The 22,273-nt window shown below is 39.3% G+C and overlaps 1 protein-coding gene across 5 annotated transcripts in view; it reads right to left on the bottom strand.

Annotated features, from left to right (window-relative positions):
- The window catches only part of TPH1 (tryptophan hydroxylase 1), a 37,171-nt gene extending 27,550 nt beyond the window's left edge, over positions 1 to 9,621 (bottom strand). For 2 of the 5 annotated variants that reach the window (XM_060399336.1, XM_060399337.1), the window contains exons 1-4: positions 9,591 to 9,621; positions 8,990 to 9,159; positions 3,473 to 3,558; positions 2,119 to 2,255 (exon numbers count right to left, since the gene is read on the bottom strand). In XM_060399336.1, coding sequence (XP_060255319.1) covers positions 2,119 to 2,255; positions 3,473 to 3,485 — 150 coding nt within the window. In that variant the 5' untranslated portion in view covers positions 3,486 to 3,558; positions 8,990 to 9,159; positions 9,591 to 9,621. Of the gene's footprint in view, positions 1 to 2,118; positions 2,256 to 3,472; positions 3,559 to 8,989; positions 9,160 to 9,491 lie in introns of those variants that run through there. The other 3 variants (XM_060399339.1, XM_060399338.1, XM_060399340.1) reach the window with 3 other exon arrangements.
- Between the last annotated feature and the right edge of the window lie 12,652 nt (positions 9,622 to 22,273).

Raw genomic sequence — 22,273 nt, 5'->3', positions numbered from 1 at the left:
CAGAGAGTGAGTGTCAGGGATGTTGGGAACTGGAATAGGCAGGGTTCATCCTGGAATGTAGAATCTATCATGGAACCAATAGAAGAAAGTGAGCTACAAATACTGGAGCTGATCAGGAACAAAGGAGAGTTTCAGTGAATCTATTTCTTATGAATTTTATAAGAAATATTTTTTGAATGATTACTTGAACAAATGTAAAGCTATACATTATGTTTTTGGAGAAAAAGACACAAAATGTCATTTCTTCCTAAATCAATCTAAAATTGAGTGCTATTAAAATAAAAATATTGATGGAATGTGGCAAGGAAATATAATCAAATAATTTAAAAGTCCATCCAGGAGAAAAATTTAGTCAAGAAGATACAAGAAAATTCCAGTAAAGTTAAAGCAATAAGTGAGACATTCCCTATCAGATATTTCAATTACAGAGAGGCACAGAGAGGTTAAGCAGTTTACCCAAAGGCACACAGTTAGTAAGTGTTCAAGCTGGAATTCAAAGTCAGGCTGTCCAAATCCATAGTCTATGCCCTTAAACACTACGTTGTAATCTTGTACTAGGTACATAAAGAAATAAAAAGTCAGAATAATGGATAATATGGCTTTTCTCTGAGCAAGATTTACATAATCTTAATAATGAAAACACTAAAGACTGATATAGCCAAAAACTGGGGCATAACTACTCTGGGAAGGTGGGGGAAAGGGGAGTTGAGGAGACCTCTAGAAAGGGAGTTGTGCCAAGGAAGCTAAATGTTTACTTCTATCGGAGAAAACCAATAGGTAATATCTACAAATGGAAAAATCAAGAAATAGCAGCAGAATACACATATTGTTTATAAATGTAGAAGTTAATACCATACAATATAGTTAAAAGAGTTGAAAATGGTTGCCCCCTATAGGTTGAAAAAGTGAAAAAAGAGAAAGTCAAACCTGGGTCTCCTGCAGTGCAGACAGATTCTTTACCATCTGAGCCACCAGCGAAGCTCAGTGGATAGGAATCCGCCAGCTAATGCAGAGGTCACGAGTTCACTCCCTGGGTCAGTAAGATCCCCTGGGGAAGGGAAAGGCAACCCATGCCAGTATCCTTGCCTGGGAGAGGAGCCTGGCAGGCTACAGTGCATGGGGTCACAGAAGAGTCAAACACAACTTAGTGACTAGACAACAACAACAATCATCTCTCTACTAACATAACTGTTCAGTGTTTGTCTTCTGCACTGGACTGTGTGCACTGGGAGGACGGGCACTGGGTCTGCTCTGCTCCCCTTTATCCAGCAGGGCACTGTGCCCTTAGTGAAGTGAAGTTGCTCAGTCGTGTCCAACTCTTTGCGACCCCATGGACTGTAGCCTACCAGGCTCCTCTGTCCATGGGATTTTCCAGGCAATAGTACTGGAGTGGATTGCCATTTCCTTCTCCAGAGGATCTTCCCGATCCAGGGATCAAACCCGGGTCTCCCGCATTGTAGACAGACGCTTTACCGTCTGAGCCACTAGGGGGGAAGTACCGTGCCCTTCAGTTCAGTTCAGTTCAGTTGCTCAGTCGTGTCCAAGTCTTTGCAACCCCATGAATCGCAACTGGCACTCAGTAAGCACTCGTGTTCTGACTGGCTGACCCAATTTCCTTAAGACAGATTTATGAAAGTGAAACTACTGGGCCGAAATGTGTGAACACTTTCAGACTCACAATACATATTGCCAGATTGTTTCCCTACATATCACAGCAATTTTCCTTCACATCAAAGGTATAGTTAAGTGCCAAATGCACTGAAGCTCTGACAGTAAGGAGTAGTATAATTGTAGAATCCTTGCTATTTTGCTGTATAAAAATATAATTTAACATATTAATATCAATGATATCATTAAAATCTGAATATTTATTTAGCTAAAATTAAAATTTGCTTCCTCAAAATCTATGAAGTAAATCTTTCTTTCTCCACTTCATTACTTAAGTAATAACTTGTTTCTATAAATTGTTTGTATCCCTTGCCCACCTGATAGAACTGAGCAATATTTTAGAAATTTAAATGCTTAAAACATTTCTGTAGTCCACCAATGACGAATTTACAAATAATCTTATAGATCCATTTCATAAAAGTTTTATGCAAAAATATGGAGAATATTTACCTGGAAGATTTTCAGTGCTTTCATAAGTCCTCCAACTTCATTTTTTAAGGAAAAAATAAGGGTTGCTCTTTCCCTTTCAAAGGAATGGTCTTTGTTATCCTTATTGTCTTCAATCATGATCAGTTTGGTGTACTTCTCTAAAAACAAAGTATGAAAATAGAAAGATCTAAAAAAGAAAGTTATGCGATGTAGGCAATGTTTGATAATACAGATATTTGAAACTCAGACAATATTTGATAACATTAACCAAGTTTTAGTTTCTTCACCTATAAAACATGAGTGTACAGATATACTTTGCAAGGCCATAATGAGACCAAAATAAGCTAAAAGATTGCCTAGCATAGTACTTAGAATATAACAGGCATACAATACATGTTAGTAGTTTCTTTCTCTCTTTTTTCCTAATCCAGTGCTTTCAGGGTATGACTCAAGCCCATGGGCTTCTTGCAGTCGTCCTGACTGTTGTGGTCTGAACTGAGCACCCTTCCTCTATGAGAACCTACGTCCTCTCCCCCTACAATTTTAGCACTTTGTTAAACTAGATCTTTCTTGTTTTTTTAGTGTCAGATGTACAACTTAGTGATTCAGTGTTTTCATAGATTATATTCCATTTAAAATTATCATAAAATACTGATATATTCTCTGTGCTGTATAATATATATATCCTTGTATCTTATTTATTTTATAGGTAGTAATTTTTACTGTTAATCTCCTATGCTATTTTGCCCCTTCCTCCTCTACTCTCCCACTGGTAACCACCAGCTGTTCTCTATATCTGTAAGTCTGTTTCTGTTATTTTCATTTACTTGTTTCATATTTTAGATTTCACATGCAAGTGATAATATACAGGATTTGTCTTTCTCTGACTTATTTCAGTAAGCATCATACCCTCGGGGTCCATCCATATTGCTGCCAATGGCAGAATTTCATTCTTTTTATGGCTAATATTCCATTGCGTATGTATACATATTTATATATTGTTGTTGTTCAGCCACTAAATCATGTCCAGCTCTCACAAGGCTCCTCTGTCCTTCACTATCTCCCGGAGTTTACTCAAATTCATGTCCATTGAACGGGTGATGCCATCCAACCATCTCGTCCTCTGCTGCCCCCTTCTTTTGCATTCAATCATATATATATGTCTCTGTGTCTTGGCTATTATAAATAATGCTACTGTGAATATTGGGGCACGTGTATCTTTTCAAAGTAGTGTTTTCATTTTCTTTGAGTGTAAGCCCAAGAGGAATTTCTGGATCACATAGTAGTTCTATTTTTAGTTTTTTGAGGCACTTCCATACTGTTTTCCAAGTGGCTGCACCAATTTACATTCCCACCAGCAAAGCAGAAGGGTTACCTTTTCTCCACATCTCACCATTTGTTAATTGTAGTTATACTGGGTCTTGAATGGCTTTCCTCAAAAGTGTCACTCATACATGGCTTCTAAAAAGAGAGCAAACTCCTTCAGAACAGGGATAGGGCCTTTTATTTCTTTTGTAAATTCAAGAGTCTGGACAGCTCTGGACACAGGTGGACTAGATGGATAACTGCTAGCCTAGAGAATTCTGGTTCCAGCTAAGTATGTGCTTTCTCTCTGACTGTGGAATCCCCTAGGCCATGAGCCCTGAAGCCATTTTAGTATTGGCCTACAAATGCCATATGATTACAAATACAACTGTGTGTATATGTGTTGGGGAAGGTGAGAATAGTGTAGCAGATAGATGTAGGGTACAGTAACTTTGTACTGGTGACTCTCAATTGACAAATACACACTTGAGAAATAAGATTTAGATTAGTAAATGGAAACAGCATGTTGAAGATTTACGGTTATTAGTTTTCTTTGGGTTATTAATTCTTCCTAATTGCCCAGTTTTACATCATTGTTCTAGCAGAACTGACGTTTAACAACTTAAATTGACATAACCAATCTCACTGCCTTTTGCCACCTTGCATGCATTGATCCAAGACTGTGGAGCAAGTATCATAGGATGGCATGGGCTTGAAGCCAGAGAGACTGTGTTCCAGTACCCCGCAGTTCAAACTTCACGAACTCGTGGAAGCCTTCCCTGACCTCCTCAAGTCAACCCCTAGTGTTGATTCTCATTGCACCAGATACTTCCTACTCATAACAGCAGTCACAGGTGCAGCTGTAGCTCACCTGTATATATGGTTGTTCTGTATTTACAACTAGCCTATGAGTTCCGTGGGGGGCAGGGATCACATATACTTTCATTCACCATTGTTAGTACCTAGCACAGTCTCTGCACATAACAGGGACCAAACAGATGTCACACAATGAATAAATGAATGAGACTGGCGACAGACATGGTCCCTACCCTCAGGAAACTATAAGAGTCTTATATAGAAGAACAATGTGAAGGCTAAGCACTGTAACAGAGAACACAGATGGTAGAGTGATGGCAGTGGCTAGATTAATTATCTCACTGTGTATTTAGAGGTGCTTCACTGAAGATGTGTTTGGATTCCTCTCCTAAAGAAAAAGGGGAAAGAGTTCATGAGGATGCGAAAGACGACGGATGACTGGGGAAAGACAACAGGAGGTGACCAAGTATTTCAGAGCACTGAGGGATCACGTAGGCATGGTAAGCAGGTCAGATCCTTCAAAAGGCTCTGTGCAGTTAATGCAGAGGAGTTTGGACTTGATCTTCTATGCCCATCCAGATACCCATCTCAGGTACCCATACAATGACCAGCCCGATGAAAGGCTAAATGAGAAAAGTTAGGACAAGGTAATTTTCCATTAAGCTAAATTCTTGGCTTGGAAATGCTTTCTATAGGCTGATGCAAAATGAGGGGCTTCATGAATTTCTGTCCTTCTGACCAGAGAACTTTGTGAGTTTTCTCTTTTGGCCATAATGCCCTTTTTAAAACCCATACTGTGTAACATTTGGGGGTACCTTATAAGAAGTAACCCTAAGAGCCCTATCTGGCTTGATAGAGGTTATAAAGTACCAAATAAAGCTCAGGAATTTCCAACTGTATGGTCATAAACAATAGTCTGCTACTAAATTTGCCAATGGAGTACAATTTTCTGTTTCAGAATCCAGTCTTTGATACCTTTGAAATTTAGTTTTAAAAAATATTTATCAGGCAGATACTAAGTTGAAGGACTTCTACATATAAGTTCAGAGAGTGTGAAGATAAATAATTTCCCATGCCATGATAACAAGACTCCATCCATTTTTAACAAACCAAGAGGTGGGTAAGGGAACTGATACATGTCAAATGCCTATATATATCATGCACTAATATTGTCCCATATAATTCTCATAAAAAATCTTGGTGGAGAGAGATAGGAATTATATTCATTTTATAAATGAGAAACCTGAAGCTCAGAGAAACTAATCTGTCCATGGTAACACAGCTAGAAATGTTAAGAACACAGATTGAAAACTGGCCTATGAAAATGTGAATGCTAATGTGTATATCTGCCTTCACAGAATTACCCTAAAAATGTTCAGAAACACAAAAAGTAGAGCAAAATTCCTAGGATCTAGTTGAAAGTTGATGTCTCAGATGAACTAGATATCTACCTTGGCATCTTCTCAACCACTATTTACACTGCAACAGTGTAAGGAAATATCTAATCACTGGTCTAACATTTGTCAGTGTATGACCTTGGGCACACTACCTAACTTTTCTAATACAGCAAAGCAACCAAACAGTTAATCAGAACTCACAGCATTCAAAACTTGCTTACACATTTTAAACACATAATGTGACTTGGTATTCTGGTGTTTTCCCCAGAGAAGAAACTAAGCTACTTCGGGTATCCAAAAATATAAAATTCAAAATTTAACAAATACTTATCAAATCATTGAGATTAAAACTGAAACTGCTTAGATATTTCTAACCGTGTCAATCTATTCTCTGCAACTAAGACAATCTCTGTGTCAAATGCTTTAAAACCAAATGGCCAGTTAAACTTAATGATAATGTGGATTTTTTCTATGATTCAAATGATTACTAGTGGTAAAACAAATAAAATTTCAACACAAGCATATTTATGTGAATGAATTACTGTAGTCAGTATTATGGCAGTAAAGATGAAAAAGACAAAGAAGACTATTTGCCTCAGAGGAATTCACAGATTTATTATGAGGGAGAGGAGGAGAGACAGACTTTCCAGCAAGGACAAATAGGCAGAAGAGAACAGTATACTGAGATCCGAGCTATGATATCTGAGAAGCACACCAAACCTCACCTACTTCCTCACCCTGTGACCAATATCCCATGAGATTCTAAAAGCGTTGGAGATGGTTTGTGGCCCATCCCTAAGTCTCTGAGCAGAAAAGATTTATGGATGGGAAGTAAGACATCCAAAAAGGGATTTTCAGCTTCAAAGGAATTGACCATTTCTTAAGGCAAGCTTAATTATACACAGGAAATTCTGAATTGGTGGCTCTAGAGCTAAAAATTCAGGGATGGTCTCAGATTTGCATTCTTAGAGATGTGAAAACCTTTGGAAACCGTTCTTACGTGTCTAACCATCACTCAAAGACCATGCACTTTTTTTTTTCTCACAGTATTGGTGACTTTATCCTATAGTATACAACTGCCAAAAATAAGAGAGATGTAAAATGACAAAGCAGATTTCTGTAATAAATCCAACTACAAATCCATGTAGACAAGTTATAATTTCTATGTGCATTAATTTCCTTATATGCAAAATTGGATGGAGGCTAATTAGCCCCAAGTTTGTGGCTATAAGGAGAAGCAGTATAATATATGAAACTCTTAGAACAGATGCTGACCTACACTAAGTACTCAGTAAATATTAGCTCTAACAATGGGAAGTGCATCCCACATTTTCCAGTCTTTCAAAAAAAATATTAAACATAATAAAATTGATGTCCTAAAGTTCCCTGGCTAAAAACTTTTCTTTCCCTGGGAATTAAGCATTTCACAAGATAGTTATAAATCTACTTCTTATAATAGAAAGCACATGAAAAGATTGTGTTATGGCATAAAATTTAAGTATTCTTTTGTCTTAAGGTGTTTTTCAGTTTTATTTGTTTATTTGCTATGAAACCCCTAAGTGTATTAAGTTCAAAATCTCAAGTGAATAGTTTAGCAATTCTTTTGCAAACAAACAGATGAAGACTCCAAAGTACAATTTACTGAGTCAGTCTATATTTACTGAGTCCCCATTTTCCCTCATATTATCACCATAACATGCTGAAGTAACAGCATACTGAAAATATGAGTTATTTCCTGGTCTACCACTATTTTCAGAATATAAGCAAACTTTAACAACAAGCAAGGAACAGAAAACAGGAAAGAAAAATGATGTTTTTTCCAGTCAGTGGTAACACCAACAGAGTTCAGATCTCCTGATAGTTCATCCTTCAACAGTCCCTCAGAGCTTAGAATGCAACTCTTCATATCAAACTGTATCAAGACTTTATCTCACATTTCAAACTGACCCTTGACCTCCTGTGGCAGGAGCCGCTGTAAGAAGGTACTAATGCTCATAGCTAATCCATCATTTTGGGCTTCATAATTCTTTCTTTTCTCCCTGGTTCTGAAATGGATCCAGTGTTGCCTAATGCGTGGGGGTAGAGGAAGGTGAAGGATACATTAACTGAATATTTATGACAGGTAGGGCATATACTGAGATTTTGAAATATTCCTATCCCTCTTGTTAAGTCAATATAAGAATGAAGTTTTGCAAAAGGGACTTCTGCTAAGAAACTAGAAGAAAAGAGTTCTTTCCACTCGCCAACTCTCACCCCAAAATCAACTTAAGAACATAGGGCTTTGATCTTTACTAAAATTTGGCCACAGCTTGACCTGATAGAACTTATGAAGCATTTTTATTCTGTCTTTATTGTTACTCCCAAACCCCTTTTAGAACCTAAACATTTTCCCCTTGTCACTTTTTTTCTTTCCCCCTTCAGGCTACCTACCCCCTCTTACTCCTTCAGGGGCAAAGCCCACCATACTACACTAGTAAGATAAAAGGTTATGAACTATTCAATGGGTCACACTTGTTTGGACATATGTCTCATGAAGAAGTGTATATTTTACTTTGAAAGCAACACTCTAATAGACCAGTGCCAACTGGTACTTCCCATTTTTCTGTGAGAGGCAGTGAGCTATTCTCCTATCACCTTTCCTGACCTGAGTAAAGATACACTGGGATATAGGAACCTGCCATGTGAAATGATGAACACATACCAAGAAGACAGTCTGAAGTCCAACATGCCCTTGGTATAGAAGAGGTCAAGGTGTTTACACTGACTGTTTTCTCCATTTAGTTTAATCTGTAACCGTGTGACTTAAATTTCTATGATCTAGGAAGTACAGCGCATTATTAAATTAAAGTATTTTGAAAGCCTGGATGCTATTTGAAGACAGAATTAAAAGCTTCTAGAAAGACTGGTGTGAAAGAAGAGAACCCTCCAGAGAACCTTGATGTTCTTTTCTGAATGGAGGAAGGGAATGAGGATGAAAGTAAAGATGAAATAAAAAATAAAATATGAAAATGTGAAAAACATTATTTCAGGAAATAAAGGCACCAGCAAACAAAATGGTAATAGAAGATACATCCCTGCCTGAAGATAATCTGACAATAATACATCTCCAAATGAACTCCAGTGAACTTCATAGGTCACAGATTATAGCTTTACAGAACCATGTATAGTTATTTTAAGCTGTGCTCATTTCTACTTTTAAACCAAATAAGTGAATTCCATCCTTCTTTGAGAATTAATTCACAGGTGCAAACTTTCACTGGGTTCGAAAGTTCAACTCTAGTCTTTTTGCCCTAAGTCAATTAGAGTAGAGCATCAGTGGGGAGTTAATTTTAAACCTCTGTAAACCAAATGGCCAGAGGCAAGATTAAGCTTACCTCGACTATTAACAGGATCTGAACTAGTAGGTCGGATGCCTCTTTGTTAGCTGCAACCTTGTCCTGGAGCTCTTAGTCCTGTGTTGGGGTGGAGGTGATGAGATGAGATGCTGAGAGGCTTTGCATCAGAGACACCCTTTTCTCTGGGAGTGTCTAAGGGAAGGTTCCCTCTGCAGGAGTAGAAGCAAAAAAAGAGATGTTGCAGTTTGACACAGAAGAGAAGGAAGAGTGCGTCCGTTTCTGCTAGCATAGAGGAATCGTGCACTCTTGGGTTCACCTCCACTTCAGTTTCCTCATCTGTAAAATTCAAGACATATCTACTTCACAGGGTTTGTTGGGGAGGTGAAATCAGATGACATGTAAAGAGCCTGTTTCTGGCACTCAAGAGGTCCTCAAAAATAGTGTCTTTTCGCCCCAAAGAGAGTAGGCGGAAGGGAGAAGAATGAGTGAGCACAGGAGCACAACTTCGACTTCCCAGACCCAGCTCCCCACAAGCATTTACCTCCCGGAGGATGATCCTGCCTCTCCCCGAGCCAGCCCAACGCCCCCAAATCCTTGACTGTGGTCCCTGATCTCAACGAGAAGGCACCAACCCACTCACCTCGAAGGCAGCTTAGCTGTGAGCTAGGTCCGCGCGCAGCCTCGCGCTGCCCGCCTCTTATAGAGGCGGGCGTCAGAGCCGACCAATGGGAGCCCGAGACGGCCGTGCAGTGACCAATGAGGAAAGGGTTCGCCTGCCGGGCGGGGGTTGACGGGGCACCCAAGGAGCTGACCTCCTCTGGGTGCTGACTGTCCCTGCCAGCCTGCGCAGAGACTGGCACGCCTTAGCCTTTTAACTAAACTAATGTGAAGTGAAGTGGCTCAGTCGTGTCCGACTCTTTGCGACCCCGTGGACTGTAGCCCACCAGGCTCCTCCGTCCATGGGATTCTCCAGGCAAGAATACTGGAGTGGGTTGCTATTTCCTTCTCCAGGGGCCATCCTTAACTACAGAAGTCCGACCAATATTAAGCACTCAAGTTGGAAATTCCCTCCAAATCAAGATAACATCCGTTATTGACATCGTAGCCTTGCACTGCTTTTCCTGCTTGGCGACAGAAGCAGGAATCCGCCGCCTCACCCCCACCCCACCTCTCAGAATATGTGCTCTTAGGTTAATAGTCCAGCCCAGCCTCATCGTTCTCTTGGTGCCTTCCCTTGTTCCTTAAAACAAGGCAATTGACCTTTTAAGAAGTGCTCAGTACCTTTCCAATTTAAGAAAGTTTAAAGCTGCAAACAGATGAGCACGCTATATTAGAAAATCGTACGTGAACAATGTGGCACTAAGGTCAAAAATTTGGACTAAAGTACTTGTTGATTGAGCACTCAGTCCATAAAATCCTGTCCCAAAAGGCTATATATGTGCTTCAATTTTTTTAAAGTCGTTTGTTGATGTATAATTTACTCCCAGTAAAATTCACCCTTTTGAGAAGTACATTTTTGAGTTCTGACAGATATAGTTGTGTAGCCACCAAACTAACAGAATATAGAACGTTTTACTCACCTCAAAAAAGCTCCCATTTCAATTCTCTCCCCCTACATCCAACCCTTGACAACCACTGATATAATTTATGTCAGTCTAGTTTTTCCTTTTCTGGAATGTCATACAAATGGAATTATACTGGCATGTGTTTTTTTGGCTCCTGGCACTTAACATGATCTTTTTGAATATCATCGATTTTGTTGCCTGTCTATCAGTAATTTGTTCCTTTTCATTGTTGAATATGGATATATTTTTAAAATGCAGGACACCTGCTGCTTTCAAGTGCACTCTTCCTTTTATCTGCCTAATAATTCTATGAGATAAATATTATCCTCATTTTACAGATAAGGAAACTCAGGCTCAGAGAGGTTCTGTGACCCTTCTCTGGCACAGGCTGGTAAATAGAATCACAAATTAAACAAAAGTATTTTGACTTTAAATCTCGTGTTTTTACTACAATTCCATGAAAATCACTAGCTAGGTACAGACGTTTCAGAATCAAGCTGTGGTCAACGACCGCTTTCCTGAAGTAAGTTGGGTCTATGGGAGCGCTTGAACCACCTCTGTTAAGTCATTCAAAGAAATCAGGAGAACAAGTTGGGCACTAGCTCTATGTGAAAAGTTTTGAGTAATTGATATAAATCTATCTAAGGTCACTTAGGACTGCGCAAAGCAGGAATTGTCTCTGGACCTCACTGAACATACTCAGCTCCCACAATCCTAGGAGCTTGCAGGCATTTGGGCTTTCCCACTACTCTGACAGAATTCTAAGGTAATGCTGACTCTCCCCTAGGTATAATGTTTGACATCTCAAACATTGTGCTTGGAATTCCACCAAAGAATAATTTTCACTGGAGCTAATGATACAATTTAAATTAAATTCATACACTCTGACAAGGCACAGAGAAAGAACTATCAGTTGGAGAAAAACTTTATATATATATATATATATATATATTTGCCTAATTAGAAGAGCTTATAATTAATATGAAATTGATATCATAGAATGAAAAAATTACATTTCCATGGAAGTTATGGAAGAGGTAAATTAATCAAGACTTGAAGAAAAGAAGCCGTCTCAGTAAATGTATTCATTTTCCACCATTGCTGGAACAATTTGCAACAAGCTTAGTGGTTTAAAACAACACACATTTATTATCTTATAGTTCTGAAGGTCAGATCCAAAATGGGTTTCACTAATCTAAAATCAAGGTGTCAACTGGCTTATGTTCCTTTTTGGAGGCTCCAGAAGAAAATCTGTTCTCTTGCCTTTCCTAGCTTCTAGAGGTCCCCTGTGTTCCTTGGCAGTAATAAACCATAGTGGAAAGGAATATGAAAAAGAATATAACTGAATCACTTTACCATACACCAGAAAAAGACACATTGTAAATCAACTCTACTTCAATCAAAATAAATTTAAAAAAAATTTTTAAGAGACTTTCAATTGCCTTTAATGCTACTCTCCAAGTTAAGGACAGAAGTGTCACCACTGGATTCAGCAACAGGGAAGTCACTGGGATCCTCAATAAAAGCAACATCAGTGATATATGGCAAAGGGAATCCAGTTTGTATGTGCAGAGGTAAGATTAGGCTTCAGAAATAATATCAGCTCCTTCAGGAGGTTTATCGTAGAGAGGAGCATAAAAACTGTGGTACAAACTGGAGGGGAATATGAGGTGAAGGAAGGGATTTTTTTAAAAAAATAGGAGATAATAGAGAAAGAATGATTCAATAGGGCAGAAGAAATGGATGACTTAAAGAAATGAGAAGATAACTGTAGAAGCCGAAGTCCACCCCGCTGATCTCATTAGTTCTAATAGGTCAGTCAGGTAAGCCTCCTGATTTCCTAGGTATATAATCATATCCACTGAAAAGGCAGCTGAAAAAGATCTTAGTACTTTTCAAATAAGTGAAAAAAGATCATCCTATGTGAGTAGAATGGTTTGGAGGCCATATAGAGGGATATCTGGTTGGCTGACAAAGTTGTTTCTCGAATTGGCCGATGGAAACAGGAGTATTTGCCTTTTAATAATCAATGAAATTCAGTTTTCTGCCTTTATATTTTGACAAGAAAAAGATTGATGAAAAACAGAAGTTATGAAAAATAACAATTTGACCCTTTCTAATATTTAAATCTTATTTGTTTTTCATCCTATTCAATTAGTCGGGCTGTCAGAGCAATTTTCAATAATAACATCTTGTTTTGTTCCAGACTTTAATGCAAATGTTTCTGTTTCAATTAAGAATCCTATCTGCTACAGGTATTATGTTAATGAAATTTTCTTTTATTTCAGATTATAAAGGAGTTTTTCTTAGAAACAGATGTTACAAATTTTATCAAATTGTTGGCATTTACTGATTTGAGTTCTTTTTAAAGTTCATTTCCTAATGTTAACTTATCCTTGCATTCATAAGATAAATTCACTTTGTTCATGATGGTTTTATGGTTTTTTTAATATATATTTTGTGTGTTTGCTCAGTCATGTTCAGCTCTCTGTAGCTCCATGGACTATAGCCTGCTAGGCTCCTCTGTCCATGGAATTTTCCAGGTAAGAATACTAGAGTGGGTTGCCATTTCCTACTCCAGATCTTCCCAACCCAGGGATCAAACCTGTCTCTTGCATCTCCTGCATTGGCATGCCAATTCTTTACCACTAGTGCCACCTGGGAAACACAAATAATATATAATTCATACATCTTTTAATATGGTGTTAAATTGTATTTCTTGGTATTTTGTGTAGAATTTTTGCATCCATATCAATAAATAAGACTGGTTTATAGTTTCTGGCTCAGTCAGTAAAGAATCTGCCTGCAATGCAGGAGACCCGGGTTTGATTCTTGGGTCAGGAAGATGGCAACCCACTCCAGTTGCCTGGGAAATCCCATGGACAGAGGAGCCTGGCAGGCTACAGTCCATGGGGTCACAAGAGTCAGACATGACTGAAGTGACAAAACCATCACCACATAGTTCCTTTGTGTATGACTCTTCTTATTCAGTTGTTATCTCTGTAGAAATAATTCAAAAATTTTCCACCATTTTCTGTTGCCTTGAAGTAGAGATGGGGTAGTTCTTTCATTACCTTTTCAACGTCAATATCAGTCTTTTAGAGTTTTCTGCCTCTTTCTGGGTTTAGTATTGAATCTTTCCCTAAAAAAATTTTTTTTTAATTTCCTTGTGGTTATGTTCTGGTTTTCCTTCTAAATTTTTTTCTTTATTGCACCTGAATCAGAGAATGTATCTGTATGATTTCTACTTAGAAAAATTTATTAGGATGTCTCTTGTGGCTCATCCCATTATCTCTTATGGATGTTATATTAAATTTGAAAAGAATGTGAATTTTTCATTTGGGGGTATGTAATAATCAAGGCAGAGTAAGCAATCCTATAGTAATGAATTATCCTTTTATCATCATAACATAGTAAAGGTTTATTTCTCTCTCACTCTAAGTCCAGCGTGTATTGGGTGACTCTCTGGGGAAGCTTCCCTCCACGTGGTTCTGTGTGGTTACTCAGGGATTCAAACAACTTCATCCTGTTGCTCTGCCATCTCAAGCCATGGCTGTCACCCAAAGGGAGAGTTTCCCAGTAGTATGCCAGCTTTTAAATGCTTTGGCCCAAAAATGATACTTGTCATCACTGTTCTCACTTCATTGGTTATCACTAACTGTATTGTTCTTTCTTACTGCAAGAGAGCTTTGAGGTCTAGTCTCCCGATAAGCCCAGAAGAACCAAATATGGAGAGCCCAAGTATTCTTTACTATAGAGCACAAAGGTCTATGTATGTGTGCATTCAGAGCATAGGAGTTAAGAGCATGGACTGTGGGGCCATACACAGTCTTGCCATTTACTTAGCTGTGTGATCCAAGGCAAGTTACTTATGTTTTCCGTAACTGGTTTTTTCCATTTGTAAAATGAAGATAGTAACATGTCTATCCCATAGGACTGTTATAAGGATTAAATGAATACATGCTTATAAAGTATTTAGAACAATGTCTAGCTCATAGATTTGATAATTAAAACATAAAATCAACATTTAAAAATAGTTATTCACATTCTCCATGTCCTTACTTTTAATTTACTTTAATTTTTTTTAAACTTGGTTTGTCCATTTCTGAAAGGCAAGTTTAAGTTTCTTACAATTTAAAAAAAAATCTCCTTGTATTTCTAACAATATATTTGTTCCCTCTATTATTTGGTATTTTAAAGTTTATGATTGTTATATCTTACTAATTTTATCACTTATAGTTTATGAAATAAACCAAGTGTCTCTTTTTGCTATTAACTTTATTCTTAATTTTTTCAATTCTTGTTTTCTATTTTATTACTTACTTAATCATTATCCACCCCTTTATTGAGTGCTGTCTGTCTTAGGTTTGTCTCTTGTAAACAACAAAAAACTTGATTTTGTCTTTTAGGAAAATCTTTACCTTTTAATAATGAGATTTAACTCATTCATATTATGCATATATTTCACCCTAAAATGTATATTTTTCTTTCCTAGCCAAACTTTTGCTGGATAGATCAAATTTTCTTTGGTCTCCTTCTTTTTTAAGTAGTGGTTCCACAACTTTTTCTTATTTCAATAGTAATTATCTTTGAATGCTTAACATACTTAAATGCTAATGTTCATACATTAACACTTAACAACTGTAACAAACGCCCCATCAACTTTTACCAGTGATTGTTTGATATTAACTAACAAACTTCCTGATTTATTGGTTCATTGCTTGTAGAAGATATTACTGTTTTTACGCTCTGCATCTATTTTCTCTTCTTCCATTAGCAGAACCCCATTTTCCTCTGGAGATCCACACCTCTCCTAGTCTCAGTCCATTTGCTTTGGGTAGATTTTATTCTACCTACTTTCCACCCAGTTCTAGGGTAATCACGTGACTCTAAACTGCTGATCAGAGAATTGTAAGCCTTTAGCCAGATTAATCAGTTCAACGATGGTAACATGATCTGGTATGAGCCCATGCGAATCAGGCCTACGACTTATTTATAATTCAGAAAAAGATCCTCTTTCTTATCTTTAACCTTGGAGGATAAAAGCCTGGAGTTAACGAAAGTTAGCCAGTGGAGAAGGACACCAACATGAAGAGACGGCTGAAAGATGAAGAGAAATTAGGACTAATGACTTTGTTTGAACGTCTGGAACCAGCCATACCCGAAGCTTGCCTCCCATTTTTTATTAAACCAAGGACTAAGTTTACCATGAATTCATATTTTATTTTCTTGAAGTAAATCCTTGACTTTTTTTTTTTCTAGAAAGACTTGGATGGGTATTAATTATATTTTCAGAATACTCACACAAGGAAAAGTGTTCCAGTTCTGGAGACTTACTTACTGTCTTTGTCATTTCATGTGTCTCTTCCGGAAAAGAATAAGTAAAACTCACAGAGCATTTCATACCATGGCAGTCCCATGTTCAATATGATAGATATAGGAAAAGGAGAATTTTTAGGTAAAGAAATAGGCTTTACAGCCAGACAAATTTTGATTCAAATTCCAACTATCTCTGTGATCATCAAAAATTTTCTTAACCTTTCTGAACTTTTCTTCATCCAGAAAACAAAGATGATATAATCTCCCTTGTGAAACTATTGTATTAATAAGACTATGTATGTAAATTCCCTGGTTCGGGGATCAGGTCCCAGCATACACTAAGCACTCAATAACTGTAGGTTTCCTTCTTTTTCCCTTTCTTTAAATCTCTTGAATATAAAGTAGAATAGCACCAGAGACAGGAACATTTAAATACATGTCTTAATACAAATACTTTGTTGAGTTGAAAAATAGCATTCATGATCTACACAATTATTTTTTAAAAGTTGCAGTCCCAAGATAACATACTTCTAAGATAGCCAGAGTCATGCTGAATTTTCAGTTTTGAGTTTTGATATATTAAATAATATATCAAATCTGAGTGTATATTGTATGGAATGTATGGAGGGCTTTCTCTTTTTTGTGTAGTAAGACCTCAGATGTTAGAAGCCATATGGGGTTCTATCTATTTTCAAATGGAATTCATTTGATGATGCCAAGGGATGAGAGAGATCAGGCCACACATAATCTTTTGAGTCCTCAAGATCTAAATCTACTAAATCTCCCTCCAAAAACAGTAATCTTCACACCATGGTGTCTTCAGGGATCACGCATTTCTGATAACACTCACATGGCTTTATGGGGGAGAGTTGTGTACTAGTCTGTTGACACACAGCTTTAACGCAAGTTTCATTCCAGATCTGCTTCAATTCTCAATTCCACTTCTAAAAATTACAACTGGAAACCCTGTTTATCATTTGAACATTCTTGCTTCAACACATTACTCCAAGAGATCATTTGTGGTCATTTCTAACACAGTGAACAAAGCAGTCCAAACAGACAAAAGCCTTCTACTTTTTGTGCATTACAGCTTGCCTGAAGTCACACAGGGAACGACAAAGGGGAGCCAGAATCCAAGACCTCACTTAACCCAGAGAATTTCTCACCTCAATGTACCACCAAATTTAAAAAAAAATTGACTAAGGAATCCAAAGGACTTCTTTTTTTAGTTTCTTCAGGTTTCTAGACTTCTTTGGCTTTGGGCTGTGAGTCATATGGAAACCTCCTAGTCCATTACTGAGAGGTAATTACGAATACCATCTGCAAGACCCAAGACAGTCCAAATCCAGGAAGCAAGATTTACATAAAAGGCAATGCAAATGGTGCTCCCTTGAGTTGTGCAAAACAGCATTCCTGCTCAAGTTAATAAATCAAAGTGTGAAAAAATGCCACTAACTGCAAGGTCATGCTGGTTATTCAGACTTTTAGGACGAAAGAGACTATCTTACAGCTTGAGAAACAACTGGAGAAACAGGCCCCACTGCCTGGGCATACTTGGTTCCCCCCGCTGCTGTCCTGTTTGCTTTGTACTGTTTAAAGAGGCATCATCCCTCCTCTCATTCAACACAACTAGTCATTCCTCCTACAAGTCAAACAGCATTAGCTGCAGCTGCAGAAAGAAAAGCCAGTAACATTTTTCTAATTAACGATCTCCGAAGCTTCTATGAAAGGGTATCACTGAGCCTACATCAAGAAAAATGAGCAAACTTGATGATTAACGTCCCGTCTCCTTTGTTTCTCCAACTGAGCTCAAGATAGTGTGACCAAGCTTTCACATTATCAGGAAGATTCTGAAAGACTCTAAAAGTGACCACTTAGAAGAGTCAAGAGAGGAAGGTATACCATTCAGACAGACAAGGAGTGCCCCTCTTGGAGTTCCACAGGGTCAGAAAGGAGAGATGGGAAAATCTACCTAGCTGGCAATTATACCCTGGATCTCACCCCAGAAGAGGTTAGTTGGGGGCACATTTTCTTAAGTGCCAGATATTAGAAGACTATAGATGCTATTACAGCAGAATTTAATCCAAAAAGCCCCAGTCTTTCCCTACAGAGAGAGAAGCAGCCATGCCCTTAATCTGCCTTTAGTCATCACTGGGGGCTCTGGCTTATGTGTTACATAATATTTTCCTCAGAGTGCAACAAAGACACTGATAATCAGATGCATCAATAACTTGAATGTGACCTGCTAAGTAGGTGTTTAATAACAGAAAGAGCCAAGAGGACTCACACCAAAGCATGATCAGGAAAAGGAAGCCTCAGAGAACCCCGAGCAGCCTGTGCACCCTGTGGATGATATGGGTAAATACAGATCATACAGCCACTTGGCAACTTCAGAGCCACTTCCAAACACCGCTGAGAGCCTCTCATCAGCGGCTGCACAGCGAGGTGTTCTACCGCTTCCTCTGCAGGCTGTGGTCGTGCTCACCCTATCGAGAGTCAGGGAGGTGACCTCCCAGGTGGGTACCTGGCCAAAGGCAAGGAAGAGGAAGCGCTGCACATGGCCCTGCTCTCTGCCAACTGGCCCACATGTGCCGCAGACATGGTTATTGTTTGTCTCTGTAATAAAGTCATTGAGTGAATTCTGTAGAGCTTTAAATCAGCTGCCTAAGCGTCACCAGGCAACTCCTCCAGGAAAAGGAGCGGGGGATGGTGAGGTACAGACCTCCAGGGACAGTAAAAAGACAAGTGTGTCTCTTGAAAAGGCCCTTGCACTGGAAATGCTATGACATCATAAACTTTGTGCTGACCGTGAAATCCAATCAATACAGTGGTCCTGGAAGAGGCCCAAGCAAGTGAAGGGTCCTTAAACCAATGGTCCCCAAATTCGCTGTACATGTGAACCACTTGGGGGGCTTTAAAAATCCTGATGTCCAGTTTGTACCCCATACCAATCAGAATGTCTAGAGGTGAGAGTTGGGCATCAGTAATCTTTTTTTAAAGATTTAGATTCCCAAGGTGATTTCTAGGTGCATCAGTTTGGGAACCACTGATTTAAGTTCATTAGCTTCAGGTAAGCCCCCCTCTAGAAATGGAGCATAGTTTTTACTTACTTATTTAACATTTGTGGAGCGAATGTCACATTCCAAGCACTGTATCCCCAGCACTTAGCATTGTGACTTCATGTAGCTGGCAACTGCTAAATGCTTGCTCAGTGAATAAATGAACTCTACTTACGCAGTCTCTCTTGTTTCACATAGAAGACTGGTTGTGTGTTAGACCTGGAATTCTCCAGTTTCTCTTTTCCTTTAGATAGGCCAGCTTTTAAAGGAACACAGGGTTTCACCCCATGATAGAGATCCTTCATGGCTCCACCATACATATTAGGTGGTCCCTATAAATTCTAGATACAGATGTCAGTCAGCAAGCCTCCTGAAATGAAATCTTTTTCATCTATTGTCTTCCTCTGTTTTCTTGGAAATGAATCTATGCAGAGAAACACTGAGTATATCTGACTGCAGAAATTCCAAAAGGAGTCTGTAAGGATTCTCACTTATCTGCTAAAACTTTGGCAACTCCTTCTCCTCTCTTTCTTCATGTTGCTGCTGCTGCTAAGTTGCTTCAGTCGTGTCCGACTCTGTGTGACCCCATGGACGGCAGCCGACCAAGCTCCCACATCCCTGGGATTCTCCAGGCAAGAACACTGGAGTGGGTTGCCATTTCCTTCTCCAATGTATGAAAGTGAAAAGTGAAGGTGAAGTTGATCAGTCGTGTCCGACTCTTACCTACCCCATGGACTGCAGCCTACCAGGCTCCTCTGTCCATGGGATTTTCCAGGCAAGAGTACTGGAGTGGGGTGCCATTGCCTTCTCCGTTTCCTCACGCTACAGGGTCTCAAAATTCAATTCACACTGGTACTCTGATAGAGAGAGAAAAAGTAACAGCTTCATTTTGTTACCATAATAAAGCTGATATTTTCTGGGTCTCCATCTGTTAGTAGCAGGAAAATTTAAAAACCAAATATCCAATTCCAATGAAATTCACTCTGGTCCAATAATTTAAAGAGGTCCTTCAAGACTGCAATCTTTAATTAGGAAGAAATAAAAAAGGCTGGTGTCTTACACAGCCGCCTCCTAAGATGCTGTCCAGGTACATAGAGGAGGGGTGTAGCCAAGGTGTCACGGTAGATGTGAAGATTTTGTTCTTTTCCACTTGGACTTCTTGGCTTCCAGGGGTCTTGTTGTTGCTTCGTCCTCACTTGAGGTAGTGTCCTAGTTTCTGCAAATTCAGCATTTTATCTTGCTGGGTTTGCCTCGGGCTCCACAGTGCTCCGAGTGACTAGGCCTCATCTCAGCTCTCACTGGCAACAAACCCTTGAGTCTCCTACATACACATCATTGCTCCAACCTCCTGGATCAAGGCCTCATCCTCTCCAGCCTCTACTGTGGCATCACCATGTCCTGCTACAGCAGGCCTGCTGGCATATTCACCAGCTCTCAGAGCCTCCCTCTGCAGGCGGGATGGAGTCAAGCCCCGGGCTGGAGATGCTTTCTTTATGTGGTCCCACGAGAAGGGGGGCAAGTATTTATCTGATGTCCTTAACTGTGATGGCGGATGGGCAACAGTGGAAGGGAGCTTGCTGTTAGGCCTGTATTTAACTGCAGGGAGCTCTCTACCCACAAAGAGACCTATATATCTCTTAGAGTTATGTAAGCCTCAAGAGAGCCCCAATCTCTGACTAGCATGTAACTTTGAGACGTGAAAGTAAGTCATTTCAGAAGAGACATGGACTCTGATTTTTGGAGATAAAATAAACGCTTGTTAACTTTGTTTTCTTTCTGTACCGAATTGTCAACTTCTTAATCCCACTGAGCATCGTGCTAAACACATGGCGAATTCAGCACACTACAACTTTCACACCATGGCATGCATCACTGAGAAGTGTTCATTCACAATTCAGTTTCTCTCTTCCTGGTTCAGCAAACTCCAACAAAGCACTTACTGACCACATATTGGAAGTTTATCCCTGGTTTGAGATGTGACAGAGACCTGTGTTCTATGAACATCCATTTTCTCCCACAGAAGACTAAATCCTCTGCTACTGGAACACTTCAAGACTCAAGAGCAATGTTAACAGAAATCAATACTAGCATATAGGGTGAGCGAACTGGTCCAAAGTGATGAAAGTAAAAGTGTGAGTTACTCAGTCTATCCAGTTCTTTGAGACTCCATGGACTGTAGCCCGAGAGGCTCCTCTGTCCATGGATTTCCCAGGGAAGAATACTGGAGTGGGTTACCATTTTCTTCTCCAGGGGATCGTCCCAACCCAGGGATTGAACCCAGGTCTCCTGCATTGCAGGCAGATTCTTTACCATCTGAGCTACCAGGGACAAAGTGATGGTATGGCCTAAAAAGAACTGAGCTCAAATTTCAGAGCTGGAAATGAATAGATTTTAACCAAAGCATTTCCCAAACTCAGGATGTGGCAAATAAATTCATGGCAGCGCTTCTGTGGTAGAAGTAGACACAGATAAAAATCACTGCTGCTGCTGCTAAGTCGCTTCAGTCATGTCCAACTCTGTGCGACCCCGTGGACGACAGCCCACCAGGTTCCCCCGTCCCTGGGATTCTTCAGGCAAGAATAATGGAGTGGGTTGCCATTTCCTTCTCCAGTGCACTAGACCAACCCAATTCATTTGATGACAATGACATAAGCTACAAAATCCCCTTTCTGCTCCCTTTGCGTTTATTTCCAGGAGCACAGATAACCTTCCATGTGTATCTTGGGTCCAATGCCCAGTGATTCTGTTGTGTTTGGAGTTATTTAGGCCTTTGGGCATTAGACTCTCTTCCTGTACCTATCTCTTCCTCACTGTCCAATTGCTTTCTTCTGGTTCTCTATATCCAGAATTGCAAAAAAATAAATACCAGCTCCAGCTGGCAACAAACCCTTGAACCTGTCTCATCACTTTTCCAGGTTTCGAGAAGAGGCGAGAGGAAGAATTTTTTTTTTTTTCCTTTTCAATTAATTTCCATTTCTTTCAAGTCTGAGTAAACTCTGAGCACAGAGCAACCAGGATGATATGATTATGGAAACTATTAATCTCTCCATCAAAGGAGAGCCAAGTCATGGTTACGGAGCAGCTGGCACGTTCCTCCAAAGGGCTTCTGCAGCATGATCCTCCTGGTTTCCTTTGGGCTGTAAGTGCTCAGGGCACAACCTGTGGCAACTTCCTAAAAGATAAAATAATCCTTGAGTGCCTTGTGAGTTGTTCTGGAAAACTGTGTGTCTTTTCAGCAACAGTCCTAAATAGCCAACCCACATTAAAACATGTTCAAATAGAAATGAAAGATAAAAACTTACTAAGATTTCACATTAGTCAAGACTGATCTGAAAATGTGAAATTTGGATCTTTAAAGATCATTTAGGTATCACTTTATG

The sequence above is a fragment of the Ovis aries genome, chromosome 15, assembly GCF_016772045.2.
Source record: "Ovis aries strain OAR_USU_Benz2616 breed Rambouillet chromosome 15, ARS-UI_Ramb_v3.0, whole genome shotgun sequence".
In the NCBI taxonomy this organism is placed as follows: Eukaryota; Metazoa; Chordata; class Mammalia; order Artiodactyla; family Bovidae; genus Ovis; species Ovis aries.
This window is presented reverse-complemented; position numbering and strand designations above follow the sequence as displayed.